Source organism: Sapajus apella, unplaced genomic scaffold (genome assembly GCF_009761245.1).
Source record: "Sapajus apella isolate SASKATOON/1434 unplaced genomic scaffold, GSC_monkey_1.0 scaffold199, whole genome shotgun sequence".
NCBI lineage: Eukaryota > Metazoa > Chordata > Mammalia > Primates > Cebidae > Sapajus > Sapajus apella.
Window position 1 is genome coordinate 411,717 of NW_022437139.1, and position 19,513 is coordinate 431,229.

General features: G+C 38.3%; 2 protein-coding genes and 1 long non-coding RNA gene across 7 annotated transcripts in view; 2 read left to right on the forward strand and 1 right to left on the reverse strand.

Annotated features, from left to right (window-relative positions):
* Positions 1-19,513, forward strand: part of LOC116543866 (zinc finger protein 429-like) — a 785,602-nt gene that overhangs the window by 247,147 nt on the left and 518,942 nt on the right. The window lies entirely within an intron of this gene.
* LOC116543882 overlaps positions 2,167-19,513 on the forward strand; it is a 48,173-nt gene continuing 30,826 nt past the window's right edge. For 2 of the 3 annotated variants that reach the window (XR_004265736.1, XR_004265735.1), the window contains exons 1-2: positions 2,167-2,613; positions 4,975-5,061. This is a non-coding gene — a long non-coding RNA (uncharacterized LOC116543882). The remainder of the gene's footprint in view (positions 2,614-4,974; positions 5,062-19,513) is intronic. The other variant, XR_004265734.1, reaches the window with a different exon arrangement.
* LOC116543868 (zinc finger protein 431) overlaps positions 11,916-19,513 on the reverse strand; it is a 36,986-nt gene continuing 29,388 nt past the window's right edge. For 2 of the 3 annotated variants that reach the window (XM_032269816.1, XM_032269815.1), the window contains exon 4: positions 17,037-19,250. In XM_032269816.1, the coding sequence (XP_032125707.1) occupies positions 17,863-19,250 (1,388 nt within the window). In that variant the 3' untranslated portion in view covers positions 17,037-17,862. Of the gene's footprint in view, positions 11,990-17,036; positions 19,251-19,513 lie in introns of those variants that run through there. The other variant, XR_004265732.1, reaches the window with a different exon arrangement.

Below are 19,513 nucleotides of genomic sequence, written 5' to 3' on the forward strand. Positions count from 1 at the left end.
TGTTACCCAGGCTGGAGTGCAATGGCGCGATCTCGGCTCACCGCAACCTCCGCCTCCTGGGTTCAGGCAATTCTCCTGCCTCAGCCTCCTGAGCAGCTGGGACTACAGGCACACGCCACCATGCCCAGCTAATTTTTTGTATTTTTAGTAGAGACGGGGTTTCACCATGTTGACCAGGATGGTCTCGATCTCTTGACCTTGTGATCCACCCGCCTCGGCCTCCCAAAGTGCTGGGATTACAGGCTTGAGCCACCACGCCCGGCATGTAAACTCTATTCTATGAATGCAAAGATGTTTCATCATATACAAGTAAATAAATGTGATTCACCATGCTGTTCCGTTACTAAGAACAGGAATGATACCGAGCTCGGATTTATAATTTGGAGGCAGGTTCGCGAGAAGAAAACACCAAGCCGAGAATAACAAGGTAAAAGAAGAGGATTTTATTTACAAAAGGGACATACCCAGAGGCCGTCCGTCCGGACACTCAGCACCGGCGTTACAGCAGCACGGGCAAAACGCAAGTCAGAACTCTAAGCAATCTCTTCGTCTCTCTTTTTCCCTCTCTTCAGCACCGGCGTTACAGCAGCAGGGGCAAGGCGCAAGTCACAGCTCTCAGCAATCTCTCTCTTCCTCTCTCTCTTTTTCCCTCTTTCCGTCTCTTTGGTTTTTTTTGTCTATATTTTATATGTTGCAGTTCAACTTAGGTCATAAAGTAAACACCAGCTGCTCTTTGTCTTGTCTCTCACGAACGTTTTCGTTATGTAACAGCAATCCTTGGCTTTGTTTACGGTTCTCGAAGAGACGGGAATTGGCCAGATTCCCGCCTCCTCGGAAATAAGCCAGGGTCATCATGAGCTCCTAATGCCCCAGGCTTACTGCCAAAGAAATGATAACTTTAGTTCCCAAGGTCCAAGAAACTTAGAGCAAACACTGGGCATGACTTTTCTTATATTAACCCTACACATGCAAAGATAGTTTTTAAAAAACGATTATCACAAGCTGGTCTAGGTGGCTCAAGCCTGTAATCCCACCACTTTGGGAGGCTGAGGTGAGGGGATTGCCTGACTTCAGGAGTTTGAAATCAACCTGATCAACATGGTGAAACCCCGTCTCTACCAAAAATAAAAAAATAATTATCACAATAATTGCAGAAAAGGCATTCAAGGAACTCTAATAATTATTTATAAAAATATTCTCAACAAAATAAGCATTGAAGAAATATGCCTCAAAATAGTAAGAGCCACCTATGTCAAATCCTCAGCCAGCATCATACTGAACAGGCAAAATCTGGATGAGGTCTCCATAAGAATAAAAATAAGAGGGCCAGGTGCAGTGGCTAAGGTCTGTAATCCTAGGTCTTTGGAAGGCTGAGACAGGTGGATCACCTGAGGTCAGGAATTCGAGACCAGCCTGACCAACAGGGTAAAACCCCATATGTACTAAAAATACAAAAAATTTGCTGGGCATGGTGGTGCATACCTGTAATCCCAGCTACTCAGGAGGCTGAGGAAGGAGAATCGCTTGAACCTGGGAGGTTGCAGTGAACCAAGATCACATTATTGAAATCCAGCCTGGCCAAGAAGAGTGGGAATCTGGGGAAAAAAAAAAAGAGAGAGAGAGAGAGAGGAGAAAGAGAGAGAGGGGGAGAGGAGGGAGGGAGGGAGGAGAGGGGAGGAGAGAAAGAAGAGAGACAGAAAAGAGAAAAAGAAGCCGGGCACAGTGGCTCATGCCTGTAATCCTAGCACTTTGGGAGGCTGAGGTGGGTGGATCACCTGAGATCGGGAGTTCAAGATCAGCCTGACCAACATGGAAAAACCCCGTCTCTACTAAAAATACAAAATTAGCTGAGCCAGATGGCGCGTGCCTGTAATCCCAGCACTTCGGGAAGCCTAGGCGGGTGGATCACGAGGTCAAGAGATCCAGACCAGTCTGGCCAACATGGTGAAACCCCATCTTTACTAAAAATCCAAAAATTAGCCAGGCCTGGTGGCACGTGCCTATAGTCCCAGCTACTCAGGAGGCTGAGGCTGGAGAATCGCTTGAAACCAGGACGCGCGGTGAGCCAAGATTACACCATTGCACTCTAGCCTGACGACAGAGTGAGACTCCCTCTCAAAAAAAAAAAAAAAAAACTGAAAATTTAAAACACTTGTTATTATTTTCATTTGTGTATAGCCATATATTATTTATAAATGCATATGACCTTACACACAAGGTTGAATGCAAATACCCTCTGGAGTGGGCCTGGCTCAGCTCAGGGAGGAAGCCCTGCCTGAAAAGACTGCAGCCTAGGCTGTCACTCTTTCTTGATTCAGCCCAGCACCTAATCACATCTTCTGTCACTCAGGGCCTGAGGGGGTGGGGTTTTAAACGTTATCCAATGAACGACTTTAGGCTGGGAACTGTCCAATCAGACACGTAGCTGGAGCGAACAGGACGGATTCCGGAACGTGGCGGGTCCTTTGTCTCCCGTTGCAGCTGCAGCTCTAGGTCTTCTCTTCGCTGCTCGGCGTCCTCAGCTGCAAGAGGCCCAGCGTCTGCGGCCCTGTGACCTACAGGTATTCGGAGATGCACAGCTCAGACGCGGGACCCCCTGGAAGCCTAGAAATGGTGAGGGTGCCGGGTCCGTCAAACCGAGAGAGGGGAAGGGGTTGGTTGGAACCGGTGGGAAGCGGCTGTGGCTGGACTCAGGCCTCCCCGCGGTCAGCTCCACAATTTGCGCCCTGAGTTCTCCTGGCGCAGCTCGGCCTCAGTCTCCTTCAGCCCCAAGATGGCGGCTGCACCGACAGCAGGGCCCCGGGCGTCCTGTCTCTTCCCTGCCAGTGACTGTGCCCTGGTCTGGAGCCCTCTTTGAGCAGCTTTGCACCCGCAGCCGCGTCTCTCCCAGATTGTGCAGGGACCACGGGAGGGTCGTCAGGGGAGAATCCTGAGTTGGGGTGCGCGTTCATGAATGGGAACAGCTTTGGTCCGTGGGGTACCCAGTTCCTGTTTTCTCCTGTTAAAAATATGTGGGAGCCACTGCAAAAATATTAAAGAATTTAATCAAACAGTGGTTCTAGAATTGTAGCGCACCCAGCTATAGTTTGTAGTTTGTGGTCTATGGGAGAGGCTTGAAGGAAAGTCTTTTTGTAAAATGCATGATGAAGAAAACCAAATTAATAATTTGTTAGGTACAGTTATGTGATATCTTAATTTGTACATTAAAGGTGAAAATTTCCTGGTTATGTAATCAGAGCTTAATTCACACATTACAGTTGCTGAAACCTGAATTTTGTTTCTCTGAATGTAGTAATTAAAAATAATGCACCTGAGTTAGATTTTTTGTTTTGTTTTTTTAAAGACGGGGTTTCATCATATTGGTCAGGCTGGTCTCGAACTCCTGACCTCAGGTGATCCGCCCGTCTCAGCCTCCCAGTGTGCGGGGATTACAGGCGTGAGCCACCGCGCCCGGCTTTTTTGTTTTTTATTTGTTTGTTTTTGAAACGGAGTCTCACCCTGTCGCCCATGCTGGAGTGTAATGGCGCTAGGCTCACTGCAACCTCCACCTCCCGGGTTCAAATGATTGTCCTGCTTCGGCCTCTGCAAAAAGAGTTTATTAAAGGCCCAGTTAGTTTTTTTCTGGAGAGCCTCCCTTGCACATGTCCCAGCCTGCTCGCTGCAGTCATTGAAGAAGCCTTTCTGCTGAGAGAAGCTGCAGAGTCCTGGAAAGCTACAGGCAGATGCAGTTAAGGTTAAGACAAAAGGGGACTGGGAGGATCTTACAGGAGATGAGGTTGTTATTGCTTTAAGACAGTTTCTAGACTTTATAATATATAACAAAGTTAGATTTCTGTTAAAAAATTTGAATTCAGAGCCAGGTGCAGTGGCTTATGCCTGTAATTGTAATATTTTCTTTCTTTTTTTTTTTTTTTTTTTTTGAGACGGAGTTTCGCTCTTGTTACCCAGGCTGGAGTGCAATGGCGCGATCTCGGCTCACCGCAACCTCCGACTCCTGGGTTCAGGCAATTCTCCTGCCTCAGCCTCCCCAGCAGCTGGGATTACAGGCACGCGCCACCATGCCCAGCTAATTTTTTGTATTTTTAGTAGAGACGGGGTTTCACCATGTTGACCGGATGGTCTCGATCTCTTGACCTCGTGATCCACCCGCCTCGGCCTCCCAAAGTGCTGGGATTACAGGCTTGAGCCACCGCGCCCGGCAGTAATTGTAATATTTTCTGTCCATAGCATAAAATGGTTTTCCATTTGTTTGTGTCATCTCTGACTTCTCTAAGCAGTATTTTGTCATTTACCTCCCTGGTTTGCTGTATTCCTAGATATTCTGTTCTTTTTGTGCAATTTATTAGTTAAATAAATTTGACATTGAAGCATTTATTTTCTTCCTTTTTTTTTTTTTTTAATTTTTTTTTTTAAGAGACAGGGTTTCACCATGTTGGTCAGGCTGGTCTTGAACTCCTGACCTCAGGTGATCCGCCTGCCTCGGCCTCCCAAAGTGCTGGGATTACAGGCGTGAGCCACTGTGCCCGGCCGGCATTTATTTTCTTAAAAATAACTGTTGTAGTTCCCCGGTGGCTCATGCCTGTAATCTCAGCACTTTGGGAGGCCAAGGTGGGCCGGGTCATGAGGTCAGGAGTTTGAGACCAGCATTACCAATATGGTGAAACCCCATCTCTACTAAAAATAAAAATATTAGTCAGGTGTGGTGGCGAGTGCCTATAATTCCAGCTACTCAGGAGGCTGAGGAAGGAGAATCGCTTGAACTCGGGAGGCAGAGGTTGCCGTGAATTGAGATTGCACATTGAACTCCAGCCTGGGTGACAGAGCCACACTCAGTCTCAAAAAAAAAACAAAGTGGGAAAATTGATTAATTTGTTTTTCTCTAAACATAATTTTCTTTTACACAATGCTGTTTTTTTTTTCACACAGAGACTTTCTCTGCCAAAAATTTATTATTCTTTTTTTGACTCTTCTCAGTTAGGGTTATTTCTCCCCAGGGGAGACTGTAACCAAGCAGATGCAATTTCAGCCCAGTCTTGAAGAAGATAGGCCTCCACTGGCCAGGTAAGCTCTAAGCAATTGTAAATAACTACCTTGTAAAGAGGTATAATTTGTATCTTTTATTTACCATAAATATTTATTAAGCTGTAATTTTCACATTTTATTTTTATTCTGATATGTACAACTATATATAACACCAATTTCAGTATTCTAATAAACAGAAATGTATCTATAGCTTAGCAAAAAATATAAGCCTGATACATTTATATCTGTATAAGATTTGTAGAATTAATTTCCTAAGTCTCAAGGAACTAAAGTATATATACAACCCCCCCCATTAAATTTAAATCAAATAGATATATATTTTGTCAAATTGAATGCTGTATAACATTTATAACCAGATACACAAAATATAAATTGAATCATGAATGGACTGCTGATAATAGGTACCATAACTTACAAATGTGATTTCAGTTAAAAAGAGGAAAATAATTGCTTTGCTGGACTTTTAGTGCATGTGACTCACAATCACCATTACAAAAGATCATGTTAATTACAGATTATTCAGACATGTAACACACATCTAAATATTAAATTGACACAATAAGATATTTAAATTTGCAAAAAGACAGTAGAACATATGGTCAATAATACCATGACCTGCCACAGGTTTTTAATAGATAATGCAAATGATAATCAGTTCTTTACGCCACCACAAGAGAAAAACTGGTACTGGTGAATCTCACACATATCAAGGAAGAAAAAAAATGCACAATTCAATATGCAAAAAAGATTGTTTATACCACATATATACATCATAATCATGGTTGTTTGATATGAATGTTAAGTATTCTGTATTAGAGTTTGCAAAATATATATAATTCTGTTGCTTATGAGTGATTAGGAAAAGCCCAACTATTCAAACAGCCATAGAGAAAAATTTTTTGGTAAATTAACTTTTAATAAAAGTTGAAAGCGAAACTGTTGACCTCCTTATGAGTTCCTTTTAATGGAAGTTAGATGGCAAGAGCTGGTATTTTGGTTAAGTCAGCCAATTCAAAACCCACAGAGAGAAGTTACCAGGTACCAAATTTTAAAGCAGATTTTATTTATTAAAAGCATCTTAAGAAGCAGCAGAAATTACAGAAATGAAGCAATTCAGTATTTCCACTAATGATAATTGGTATTAAACAACTTAGATTCTGTGTTTGACATCTGCTATTCCTATTCTTAACTGCTCCATAAACCTTCTGAATCACAGGGCCATAACAGCAATCACTGTTGCTTACATGCTTTTTGTCAGGCAGCTCTTATGAGCCTGGAAATGTTATATTATTCCCAACCACTGACAGCAACATACATTATAGTACTTTGTATTCAAAAGGGAAAAGCCCCACATTTTTGCTTCCAACTATCATCGTCGTAAAGAAATAGTCCCAGTTCCCTGGTAACTCTGCTTTCTCTCCTGTGCATGAGACACCATTGTGAGGCACCCCCATGCCCTGCCTTGCCTCTTGTTTCTGATGGTAGTGTATTAAACACCTTTTAATGACATTCACCTTTGTTTTATGAATTAAGATCCAGGCAAAATTCAAGAAATCATGTTGCTATGCTTTGTTACCAGAAATAATACTGAGTTGGGCCAGGCACAGTGGCTCATGTCTATAATCTCAGGACTTTGGGAGGCCAAAGTGGTCAGATCACTGGGAGGTCAAGACCAGCCTGGCCAACACAGCAAAACCCTGTCTCTATTAAAAATAAAAAAGTAGTCATGTGTGGTGGCAGGTGCCTGTAATGCCACCTACTCGGGAGGATAAGGCAGGAGAATCACTTGAACCCGGGAGGCGGAGGTTTCAGTGAGCCAAAATCAGGCCATTGCCCCCCAGCCTAGGTGACAGAGTGAGACTCTGTCTCAAAAAAAAAAAAAGTAATTGATAGTTTGATAAAAATAACAATTTGTAGGCTGCTTTAGGTAGCACAGACATTTTATATCCTTTAAATTCATTAGCATAGAATGCTTTTTTATTTATTTGCATTGTCTCTCATTACTTTCAGTAATGTTTTGTAGTTCTTGTAAAGATATTTTACCTTCCTGGTTTGTGTTTGTTGCTGTTTTTTGAGTTTGAGTCTTGCTTTGTCATCGAGGTTGGAGTGCAATGGTATGGTCTTGGCTTACTACAATCTCCACCTCCAGGATTCAAGGATTCTCCTGCCTCAGATCCCCAAGTAGCTGGGACCACCAGCGTGTGCCATCACTCCTGGCTAATTTTTTGTATTTTTTAGTAGAGACGGGTTTTCACCATGTTGGCCAGGCTGGTCTTGAACTCTTGACTTTGTGATTTATGCTCCTTGGTCTCCCAAAGTGCTGGGATTACAGGCTTGAGCCACAATGCCCAGCCTACCTTCCTGGTTTAATGTATTTCTAGGTATATTATTTTTTATTTATGGCTGTTGTAAAGACAACTTCTTGATTTTATTCTCAACTTGGATGTTATTGGTGTAAGGAAATGATATTCATTTGTATATATGAATTTTGTATTCTGAGACTTTGCTGAAGTCTTTTTTTTTTTTTTTTTTGAGAAAGAGTTTCACTCTTGTTACCCAGACTGGAGTGCAATGACATGATCTCGGCTCACCGCAACCTCCGCCTCCTGGGTTCAAGCAATTCTCCTGCCTCAGCCTCCCGAGTAGCGGGGACTACAGGCGCACACCACCATGCCCAGCTAATTTTTGTATTTTTAGTAGAGACGGGGTTTCACCGTGTTGACTAGGATGGTCTTGATCTCTTGACCTTGTGATATACCTGCCTCAGCCTCCCAAAGTGCTGGGATTATAGGAGTGAGCCACCGCACCCGGCCTGAAGTCATTTTTAAGCTTAGGAGTCTTGGTAAAATCTTAACGTTTTCTAGGTAGAGAATTATATATTTCACTTCTTTTCCTATTTGAATGCTATTTATTTTGTTAGATTGCTCTAACTAGGACCTCCAGAACTATATTGAATAGAATTGTTTCGAGTGGATAGTCTTTATTTTTATTCTAATGAGAAATGCATGCAGCTTTTGCTTGCTCAGTATGATGTTGGAGGATTTGTCATACATGGCTCTTAATTATTTTGAGGTATGTTTCATCAATGCCTACTTTGTTGAGAATATTTTCATGAATATTGGATTTTCTTGAATGCTTTTTGTGCATCTATGGTGTTAATCATATAATTTTTTGCTTTTAATTACATGGTGAATCACACTTATTGACTTGTATACGATGAAACATCCTTGCACAAGTGATAGAATCCTCATGATTTTGGCAAAATAGCTTTTTGATTTCCCTGTGAATTCAGCTTGCTAGTATTTCATGGAGTTTTGTTTTGATGCTCACCAAAAATAGTGGCCATAGTTTTGTGGTGGTGGTGTTGTGTCTTCACTAGACTTTGGTATCAAGATGATGCAGATTTTATATAATAAGTTAGGGTAAAATTCCATCTGGATTTTTTTGGAATACATTCAGTGGAATTAGTGCCAGTTCATCTTTGTACATGCAGTAAAATTTGGCAGTGATCTTATATAATTCAGGCCTTTTTTTAGCTGGTATGTTTTTTATTACTAAATCAATTTCATTATATATTTTATATATTTTTGCCCTGCTCAAGAGTTCTGTTTCTTCCTGGTTCTATCTTGCAAAGTTGTGTGTCTCCAGGAGTTTATTTTCTCCGAATTTTCTAGTTTGTTTGCATAGAGATGTTCATAGTAGTATCTGATGATTTTTTGTTTGTATGTAGAATTAGTTTTGATTTCACACCTCCAACATTTAAATAGATGCAGAATGCGAAAAGAAAAAAAATGCACAATAGAAGTTTGACAAAGTTTAACATTCCTTTATGATAAATCTCTGAAAAAATATAGGTATAGAACAAACGCAGTTCAGCCAATAAGTGCCACATATAACCAAAAAATGCTAACACTGTACTGAACAGGGATATGTTGCAAGCTTTTACTCTTAAGAGCTAGAATGAGGCCGGGCGTAATGGCTCACACCTGTAATCCAAGCACTTTGGAGGCCAAGGCGGGCGGATCACCTGAGGTCGGGAGTTCAAGACCAGCCTGAACAACATGGTGAAACCTCATCTTTAAAAAAAAAAAAAAAAAAAAAGAGCTAGAACGAAGTAAGGATGCCCACTCTAGTCAGTCTTATTTTAAACATAGTACTAAATGTCCAAAAGAAGCAAATTAAAGGGTAAAATTAAAGATATCCAGATTGAAGAAAAGAAAATTATTCCTGTATAATTTTCTTTCATCCCTATACATAATCTTAAGTATACAAAAGCCTAAAACTTTAGTAAGTATTAAAAATAATAAACAGGACTGGGTTCAGTGGCTTATGTCTGTAATCCCAGCACTTTGGGAGTATGAGGTGAGCAGATGACAAGGTCAGGAGTTCAAGACCAGCCTGGCCAACATAGTGAAACCTTGTCTCTACAAAAATACAAAAATTAGCTAGGTGTAGTGGTGGGTGTCTGGTCTCAGCTACTTGGGAGGCTGAGGCTGGAGAATCACTTGAACCCAGGAGGCAGAGACTGCAGTGAGCTGAGATCATGCCACTGTGCTCCAGTCTGAACAACAGACCAACATGCCACCTCAAACAACAACAACAAAACAAATTTATTAAACTTTCAAAATAACAAAAGCACCATCAAAAAGTCATAGCATTTTTATACATTAACTATCTTTAGACCTGGCGCAGTGGTTTACGCCTGTGATCCCAGCACTTTGGGAGGCTGAGGTGGGCGCATCACAAGGTCAGGAGTTTGAGACCCGCCTGGCCACTATGGTGAAACCCCATAACTTCTTAATATACAAAAATTAGCTGAGTGTGGTGGTTGGTGGCTATGGTCCCAGCTACTCGGGAGATGAGGCAGAAGAATTACTTTATCCCGGGAGGAGGAGGTTGCAGTGAGCTGAGATAGCACCACTGCACTGCAGCCTGGGTGACAGTGAGACTCAGTCTCAAGAAAAAAAAGAGGAACAAACAAACAAAAAACTTATCTTCAAATGAAATTAAAAACCAATTTCATCTATAATAACTACAGTTTGATATAAATTTAACCAAAAACTTGAAACACATTACATTTTACTCTAAAGAACATTATAGAAATTAATACATAAATGGAATATTATTATTCATGAACTGGCATTATTAATAGTTAAATATTTGTATTACACAAGATTTTCTACAGATATAATGCAACCTCTATCAAAATACCAGTGACATACTTCATAGAAATTTTTAAAAAGTATATCTAAAATTCATATGGTACCAAAAAAGACCCTGAATAGCCAAAGCAATCATGACAAAAAAGTGAAGGTATCACCCTATCTGACTTTGAAATACACTACAAAACTATGGTAGCCAAAACAATATGGTACTTCAATAAAAAGAGAAACATAGGCCAATGGAGCAGAAGAAAAAAAGAGCAGAAATATATTCATGTATTTCCAGCTAACTGATTTTAAATACAGATGACTTTTTAAAAGGGAAAGAACAGTATCTTCAATAAATGATGTTAAAAGAAAACCTTGTATCCACATGTAGAGAAAAAAAAAATGAGACCCTCTTCTCACACCATATTGTAAAAATAAACTCAAAATAAATTAGCAACTTTAATGTAAGTCGTGAAACTCTGAAACTACTAGTATCAAAAAATAGAGTTGTGGCCAGGCGCGGTGGCTCAAGCCTGTAATCCCAGCACTTTGGGAGGCCGAGGCGGGTGGATCACGAGGTCAAGAGATCGAGACCATCCTGGTCAACATGGTGAAACCCCGTCTCTACTGAAAAAAAAAAAAAAAAATACAAAAAATAGAGTGAAAGCCCTATAACCTTGGTCTGGGCAGCAAGTTTTTTGATTTAACCTAAATATCCCAGGACACAAAAGAAAGAATAAGTAAGTCAGATCACTTCAAATTAAAAAGCTGCTGTGCACTCAAAGCAAGGTTGTGGTGATAATAAAAAAAAAAAATAAAAAAAAGCTGCTGTGCAGAATCTGATACAATCAACAGAATGTGATAACTAAAAAAAAGGGAGAAAATATTTGCAAATTATACATGTGACAAGGGGTTAATATCAAAAATATATTTTTAAAATGACGTTACAACAAAAAACTAATAAAAATACGCAAATAGCTGAAATAAGTATTTTTCAAGAAAAGACACACATATGGCCAACGGATATATTTTAAAATGCTTAATGTCAATTATTATCAAAAAAAGGCAAGCCAAGAAATAAAAACTATGAGATATCAACTCATTCCCGTTAAAATGACTCTCATTAAAAAAAAAAAACTTGGTAAAAATGTGAAGAAAATGGAATGCTTACACACTTTGGTTTGAATGTAAATGAGGACAGCCATTATGAAAAACAAAATAGAGATTTCCAAAAAAACTTAACTACCATGTAATACAGCAATTGCACTACTGGATATATATAAAAAACAAATAATATCAGAATGAAGAAACGTTTGCACTTCTGTTGTTTGCAGCACTTTTCCCAATAGTCAAAATACAGAATAAACAGTTCAACATCTAATATGTAAATGAAGACAAGGTGGTAGATATACACAATGGAATACTATTTGTTACTTAAATAAGAAGATTTCTGCTTTTTTTTTTCTCTTGAGACCGAGACTCGCTATATTGCCCAGGCTGGAAGGTAGTGGAACGATCTCAGTTCACTGCAAACTCTGCATCCCTGGTTCAAGGGATTCTCTTGTCTCAGCCTCTGGGGTAGCTGGGATTAAAAGCGTTGCACCACCATGCCAAGCTGATTTGTTGTTGTTGTTGTTGTTGTTTTGGGTTTTAATTTTTTTGGTATTTTTAGTAGAGACTGGGATTCTCCATGTTGCCCAAGTTGGCAAGTTGGTCTTAAACTGTGGGCTCAAGCAATCCACTTGCCTTGGCCTCCCACAGTGCTGGGATTACAGGAGTGAGCCACCATGCGTGACCTAAAACATAAAAAAATAAAAATAAAATAAAATAAAATAAATCTATTACTTTCAATCACATGGATAAAGCTGGAGGACATTATATTATTTGGGATAAGCCAGGCACAGAAAGATTAATATCTCATAATTTCACTTCCACATGGATTCCAGAAAATTAATCCCATTGATGTAGACAGTAAAATGGTGACTATCGGATGTCAAGGTATTTAGAATGGAGGGTTGAAAAATGTATGTTACATAATGTGTAATTATAGTCAAATAGGAGAAATCAGTTCAAGAGATTTATTGTACAACATGGTGACTATACTTCATAATAATGTATTTAGATTTTTGAAAAATAATAAGAATGTCACATGGTCTTACCACAAAAATGTTAACTATGTGAGGTAAAGTATTAATTACCTAGAAATAATAATTTAACAATATATATATACTTCAAAATATTATGTTCTATAGAAAAAGTACACATTTTATCTGTCAAGTTAAAGCAAAATATTTTGAAAACATTATAGAAGAATAACAACATGTCAAATACTGCCTGGGTCTTTGTGACAATCTTGGCTAAACAGTATCAAAAATATATAGTTTTGGGGCTGTTGTTTTAATTTAATTTGTCAGTCATAACCATGGGAACTGTGATATTTAACAGCATGTTCTAGGCCCAGCATATTGCATGGGAGAAGCCAATGTAGTTTAGGATTTTTGCTTTTAGCTTGGGGTATGTGGAGTTTCTGTTATCCCAAGCACGGTAGTGGTATGAAAGATACTAAAGGGGCAGGTATTGCTTATGGTCCCATGACTGGCCATTCTGTGAACACAGTCATCTAGTTTGCATGCCTAAAAACAGATGTTTTAACCCAAAACATATCAGGATCTCCAAATGGTCTTCAGAGAATGAGCGAGGAGTTGGCTACAGTTTGGTGAGTAAAAATAAAAATTGTAAACTTCTCCCACTAAAAAAAAATGAAAAATAAGAATGAGAAATTTCTCCAAATTGTAAAATCAATATAGAAATACATATTTTTCAAAATTTTAAATTCACAGAGATCATTTCATTATTTTGCAACCTTTAACAGTCACACTTAAAACATTCTGCAGGGAAATATAAATTGTGCAGTCAGTATACCACAGAAAAATAAATTTAAAATTGTTTACTTACCATTAACTCTCTTAAAAATGTAATTTCTATGTTTTCTAGCAAGTTGTATATTTGCCACACTTTGATTACGGGCATGAGCCACCACACCTGGCCACCTTTTATCTTAATTAACTGATCTGAAAGTTATATTGATAAGTAAAATCTCAAGTTAAAACCAATTTTGAGTGCAATAAAAATGCCAACTTTCTCATCAAAATCTACAAAATACCATGTGAAATGAAATGGCATGAAGACAACAATGAGAAAACTATAGCTATAACTCAGAAAAAGGGCTGTGATGCATGCATAGTTGGAATACACATAAAAGAAACATGTGAAGAGAAGTAGAAAATAAAAGCAGAATTTTGTTTTTTTTTTGAGAAGGCGTCTCAAAGAAATAAAACAAAAACAAAAAGAGGAGGAGTCTCGCTCTGTTGCCCAGGCTGGAGTGCAATGCACAATCTCAGCTCACTGCAACCTCTGCCTCCTGGGTTCAAGCAATTATCCTGCCTCGGCCTCCCGAGTAGCTGGGACTACAGGTGCCCACCACCATGCCTGGCTAATTTTTGTAGTTTTAATAGAGACCAGGTTTCACCAGGCTGCTCTCAAACTCCTGACCTCAGATGATTCCTCTACCTCAGCCAGAATTGCTCTTTAAATTCAGAAGATTCAGTTTTACAGTCTGGAAAAAGATATCCTCTCTAAATCAAGAATCAATCTTACTTCTTCACCATTGATATTTTTCATCTCTGAGTTGAAGTTACAAACTAACTCCAGCAGAAATATTTATGAATTATTATGGAGCATCTATTACACAGCAAAAACTGTAATGTATGTTTGCTACCTTTATACATAAAAACATCCTCATGACTTGCCGGGCACAGTGACTCAAGCCTGTAATCCTAGCACTTTGGGAGGCAGAGGCGAGTGGGGTCACTTGAGGCCAGAAGTGTGAGACAAGCCTGACCAACATGGTGAAACCCCATCTCTACTAAAAATACAAAAATTACCTGGGCATGGTGACACATGCCTGTAATCCCAGCTACTTGGGAGGCTGAGGCTGAAGAATCATTTGAACCTAAGAGGTGGAGGTTGTGGTGAGCCAGTCGCACCACTGCACTCCAGCCTGGGCAACAGAGAAAGACTCCATCTCAGAAAAAAGAAAAAATAAATAAAAAATAAACCTCCTGACTTAGGAAGCCTCTCTAGTACTTACCTGAACACATTGACTCAATAAATAAAAATACTTGTGTCAATACTAAAAAGTGAAAGGAATGATCACTAAAGAAAAGAAAGCTGACAAATTGTTCTCTCATTAAAAAAAACAATATGGAGTGCTCCAACCCAATAAAGTGTCACAACACACTAATTTTGGAATTAACATCTAAAACTCATTTTCAGCGTACTAAATTTTATAAAAAATCTTATAATCACAGACCAGCTCACATAATAAATACTTGATAAATTATAAAACAAAAAAAATATGTCAGAAACAAAGTATGGATCTAGCATGACTACCAGGCAAGTAAATACAGAGAATTTAAATGGGAATATTCAGAACTGGAAGTCATGGATTTTACAGTAATAAATTCAATACAAAGCACAAAGTATGTGTTTGCTTTCAGCATTTTTTTAGGTTTTTAGTTTTATAAAGTCACCTCATTAAAATGATTTTTGTTCCCATATTGCTCTTTTCAAACTGATACTCACACAAACACACTCCATAATGTTCTTACACCTAAGGTTTGTCTTTAGACTAATACATATTTAACTCTATGTAAATCAAAACTAAAAGTCTGCATGTGTTTGCAGGCAGACAGGCCACATGTTCAAAGAAAAATATATAAGAAATTTGAAAAAAAAATTAAGAATTTAAAAATAAATTATATTTACACTTGTCTATAATTATTATTATGACCATAAAAATAACCCTGTAGGGCGGGGCATGGTGGCTCAAGCCTGTAATCCCAGCACTTTGGGAGGCTGAGGCAGGTGGATCACGAGGTCAGGAGATCAAGACCATCCTGGCCAACATGGTGAAACCCCATCTCTACTAAAATACAAAAAAAAAAAAAAAAAAACCACACACACAATTAGCACGTTCCTGTAGTCCCAGCTACTCAGGAGGCTGAGGCAGCGGAATAGCTTGAACTTGGGTGGTGGAGGATGCTCTAAGCTGGGATTGTGCCATTGCACTACAGTCTGGGTGACAGAGCAAGACTCCTCTCAAAAAAAAACAAACAACAACAACAACAACAAAAACCCTGTAGTAGATAACAATTGTACATGTAAAAAAAATTTTTAAGTGTAGAATTGGATTGTTTGTAAAACAGAATAAATGCTAGAGGTGAAGGATGCCTCACTTAACACTGATGTTATTATTACATATTGTATTCCTCTATTAAAATATGCCATATATTGCATAAATATATACTCACATTATGTACCCACCAGAATTAAAATAAATTTAAATGATTAAAAACAGAATAAAAATTTAGGGCCGGGCGCGGTGGCTCAAGCCTGTAATCCCAGCACTTTGGGAGGCCGAGGCGGGTGGATCACGAGGTCAAGAGATCGAGACCAGCCTGGTCAACATGGTGAAACCCCGTCTCTACTAAAAATACAAAAAATTAGCTGGGCATGGTGGTGCGTGCCTGTAATCCCAGCTACTCAGGAGGCTGAGGCAGGAGAATTGCCTGAACCCAGGAGGCGGAGGTTGCGGTGAGCCGAGATCGCGCCATTGCACTCCAGCCTGGGTAACAAGAGTGAAACTCCGTCTCAAAAAAAAAAAAAAAAAAAAAATTTAATCTACAGACACAATATTTCTTATTTGCAGTTGAAAGCTACTGGCAAAAAAAAAAAAATTATTAGAGATGTTAATCCATTATGTTACTAAATAGCATATTGTTACCATCTTTTACCTATACTGTTGAGTAAAGTGGAAGAGGTTAAAATTTGTGGCATAATGCTTCATTGAATGCAGAATAATATTTAACATGTAAAAATGTTGAATTAAACTGTTAACTTCACACATAATCTAAAATTTTTAAAAATGTACTGCATTTTATTATATAAAAGTACAACTAGTATAATATACTACTAATTTTAAATAAAATTAAACATGTTGTCTTTGCATGATAATGCAGAATATTACTCTGAATACCTACATCATTCATCACTCAGTATTGTAAGTTAACCCCTAAGAGGCTCTCCACTCAGATTTTCATTATGCATTTTATATTTTAATGTCTTACTTTTCTATAGAAAAGATCATAAATAATGCCCACCTGATGAAAAATAATCTCTTGGCCAGGTGCGGTGGCTCATGCCTGTAATTTCAGCACTTTGAGAGGCCCAGTGGGTGGATTACGAGGTCAGGAGTTCAAGACCACCAACATGGTAAAACCACATCTCTGCTAAAAATACAAAAATTATTTGGGCATGGTGGCAGCAGCCTGTAATCCCAGCTATTTGGGAGGCTGAGAAAGGAGAATCACTTCAACCAGGGATGTGGAGGTTCTCCCACCTAGGCAAGAAGAGCAAAATCCATCTCAAAAACCAGAACAAAACAAAAAAGAATCTTTCCTATCTTTGATGCAGCAACAATTGATCCCAGGCTTTCATGTGTGAATCCAATAGAAATGAAGAAACAGCAGGAAATAATTTTAAGGTTGAAAGACATTATTATTCACTTCTCAAAAAATGTGTAATACTTTTCAAGAAATATACTTTTTATGCAATAATAATTCTGCAAAAAACCTTATGATCCTCTTAAAGTTATATACAAATAATTTTTCTACCAACTTTAGTTTTAGATTTTCTGTACTCAGCACTCTGATTTAGTATATCTGAAGTGTCAGTGCCTTATATATTTCTACCATAAATCCTCTGATATTTGCATAGACTTAAACATCTGCAAAAATATCTCCTAGTATAAACTCTGTTATTTTCTAAGCTATAGTTTTTCAAAGTTTTTCCAAATCTATTACATCTGCACAATTTTTCTTGAATATAAATCCCCTGATGCAGAACAAAGTTTGAGCAACTACTTCAGTTTTCCTCTAGAACAAAATGTCTAAAATAAAATCTGTGATGCAAGTAAAGCACTGCAACCCTCTTTATATTTGTAATGTTCATCCTCAAATAAATACTCTTCACTACAAAAGCTTGTATTTTCTGAAAAATCTTTTGATAGAAATTGCACTTATAAATGCTTTTAGTATAAGTGTGAGTTCTCTGGTGTTAAGATGTGAGCAAGTGGTGTGAGATGTGAGTGAGTAACATGTGAGTAAGATAAAAATGGGTTTTTCAGTTTTTATATTTGTAAAATTTATCTCAAGTATAAATGCTTTCCTGTACAATAAGGAATGAGCATTGGTTACAAGTTTGGCCACATTGTTCACACGTGTAGGCATTTTCTCTGGCATAAATTAGCTTACCTAAACCAAGTTTGACAACCATTTAAAGGCCTTGTCTCATTCTTCAGAGTTCTAGGATTTCTCACCAGGATAATCTCTTTTATGGTTAGAAAAGTTTGAGGTGTTGTCAAAAGCATTGTCACATATTTCTGGTTTGTAGCGTTTCTTTCTAGTATAAATTATCTTAACGTCTGTTAAGAATTTAGGGCTTATTAAAGGCTTTGCCATGTTTTTCACACTCACAGAATTTCTGTACAGTATAAATTTTTTAAAACTTAGTAAGAATTGAGGACTTGTTAAAGGCTTTGCTACATTCTTTACATTTGTAGACTTCCTCTCCAGTATGAATTATTTTGTTTAATAAGGTTCAAGGACTGGTTAAAAGTATTGCCACATTCTTCATAGTTGTAAGGTTTCTTTCCAGTATGAATTTTCCTGTGTTTAGTAAGAGTTGAGGATTGGTTAAAGGCTTTACCACATTCTTCACATTTGTAAGATTTCTCTCCAGTATGAATTATCTTATGTTTAGTAAGGTTTGAGGACCGGTTAAAAGCTTTGCCACATTCTTCACATTTGTAGGGTTTCTCTCCGGTATGAATTCTCCTGTGTGTAGTAAGAATTGAGGATTGGCTAAAAGCTTTGCCACATTCTTCACATTTGTAAGGTTTCTCTCCAGTATGAATTATCTTATGTGCAGTAAGTTGTGGGGACCGGTTAAAGGCTTTGCCACACTGTTCACATTTGTAGGGTTTCTCTCCGGTATGAATCATCTTATGTGTGGTAAGGTTTGAAGACTCATTAAAAGCTTTGCCACACTCATTGCATTTGTAGGGTTTCTCTCCAGTATGAATTCTTTTATGTTTAGTGAGGGTGGAGGACCAGTTAAAGCCTTTGCCACATTCTTCACATTTATAAGATTTCTCTCCAGTATGAATTATCTTATGTTTAGTAAGGTATGAGAATCGGTTAAAAGCTTTGTCACATTCTTCACATTTGTAGGGTTTCTCTCCAGCATGAATGAATTTATGTGTAGTAAGGGTTGAAGACTGGTTAAAAGCTTTGCCACATTCTTCACATTTGTAGGGTTTCTCTCCAGTATGAATTATCTTATGTGTAGTTAGGTGTGAGGACCGGTTGAAGGCTTTGCCACATTCTTCACATTTGAAGGGTTTCTCTCCAGTATGAATTATCTTATGTGTGGTAAGGGTTGAAGACTGCTTAAAAGCTTTGCCACATTCTTCGCATTTGAAGGGTTTCTCTCCAGTATGAATTCTCTTGTGTCTAGTAAGGGTTGAGAACCACTTAAAAGCTTTGCCACATTCTTCACATTGGTAAGAATTCTCTCTAATGTGAATTCTTTGATGTTGACTTAGGTGTAAAAGCATGCAAAATGATTTATCACATTTTTTACATTTGAAAGGTTTCTTTCCTGTATGTCTTATCTTATGTCTATTTGAATTTAAAAATTTATGAAAGACTTTCACATATTGATCACATTGAAATATTTTGCTCTGGGTAGTTGTCAAACACTGGTTGAGTCCATTATAAACTCTGTGCACCTTACACTCATCCACACTTTCACAGCCTTTTCTTAACTGTAAATTCTCAGGTCCACATTTTCCATATCTTCTCAGAATCACTTGTTGAAAAGAATCTTTTATGTCTTGCTCTGGCCAAAGGTTTTTGGGAAAATAAGAACACATAGCTGAAAGAAATAAAAACAAATTATTGAACTTACTAAATTTAGATAAACATACTTTATGAATAATCTCTATACTATACAAACCACATGAGCAAGATGCCATAATAAAATACTACAGGCCCTAAATCCTTCATGGACATATAAATGTAATAAAAATCATTTGAGAAAAACTTTTTTTTTTTTTTGAGACGGAGTTTCACTCATGTTACCCAGGCTGGAGTGCAATGGCGCGATCTCGGCTCACTGCAACCTCCGCCTCCTGGGTT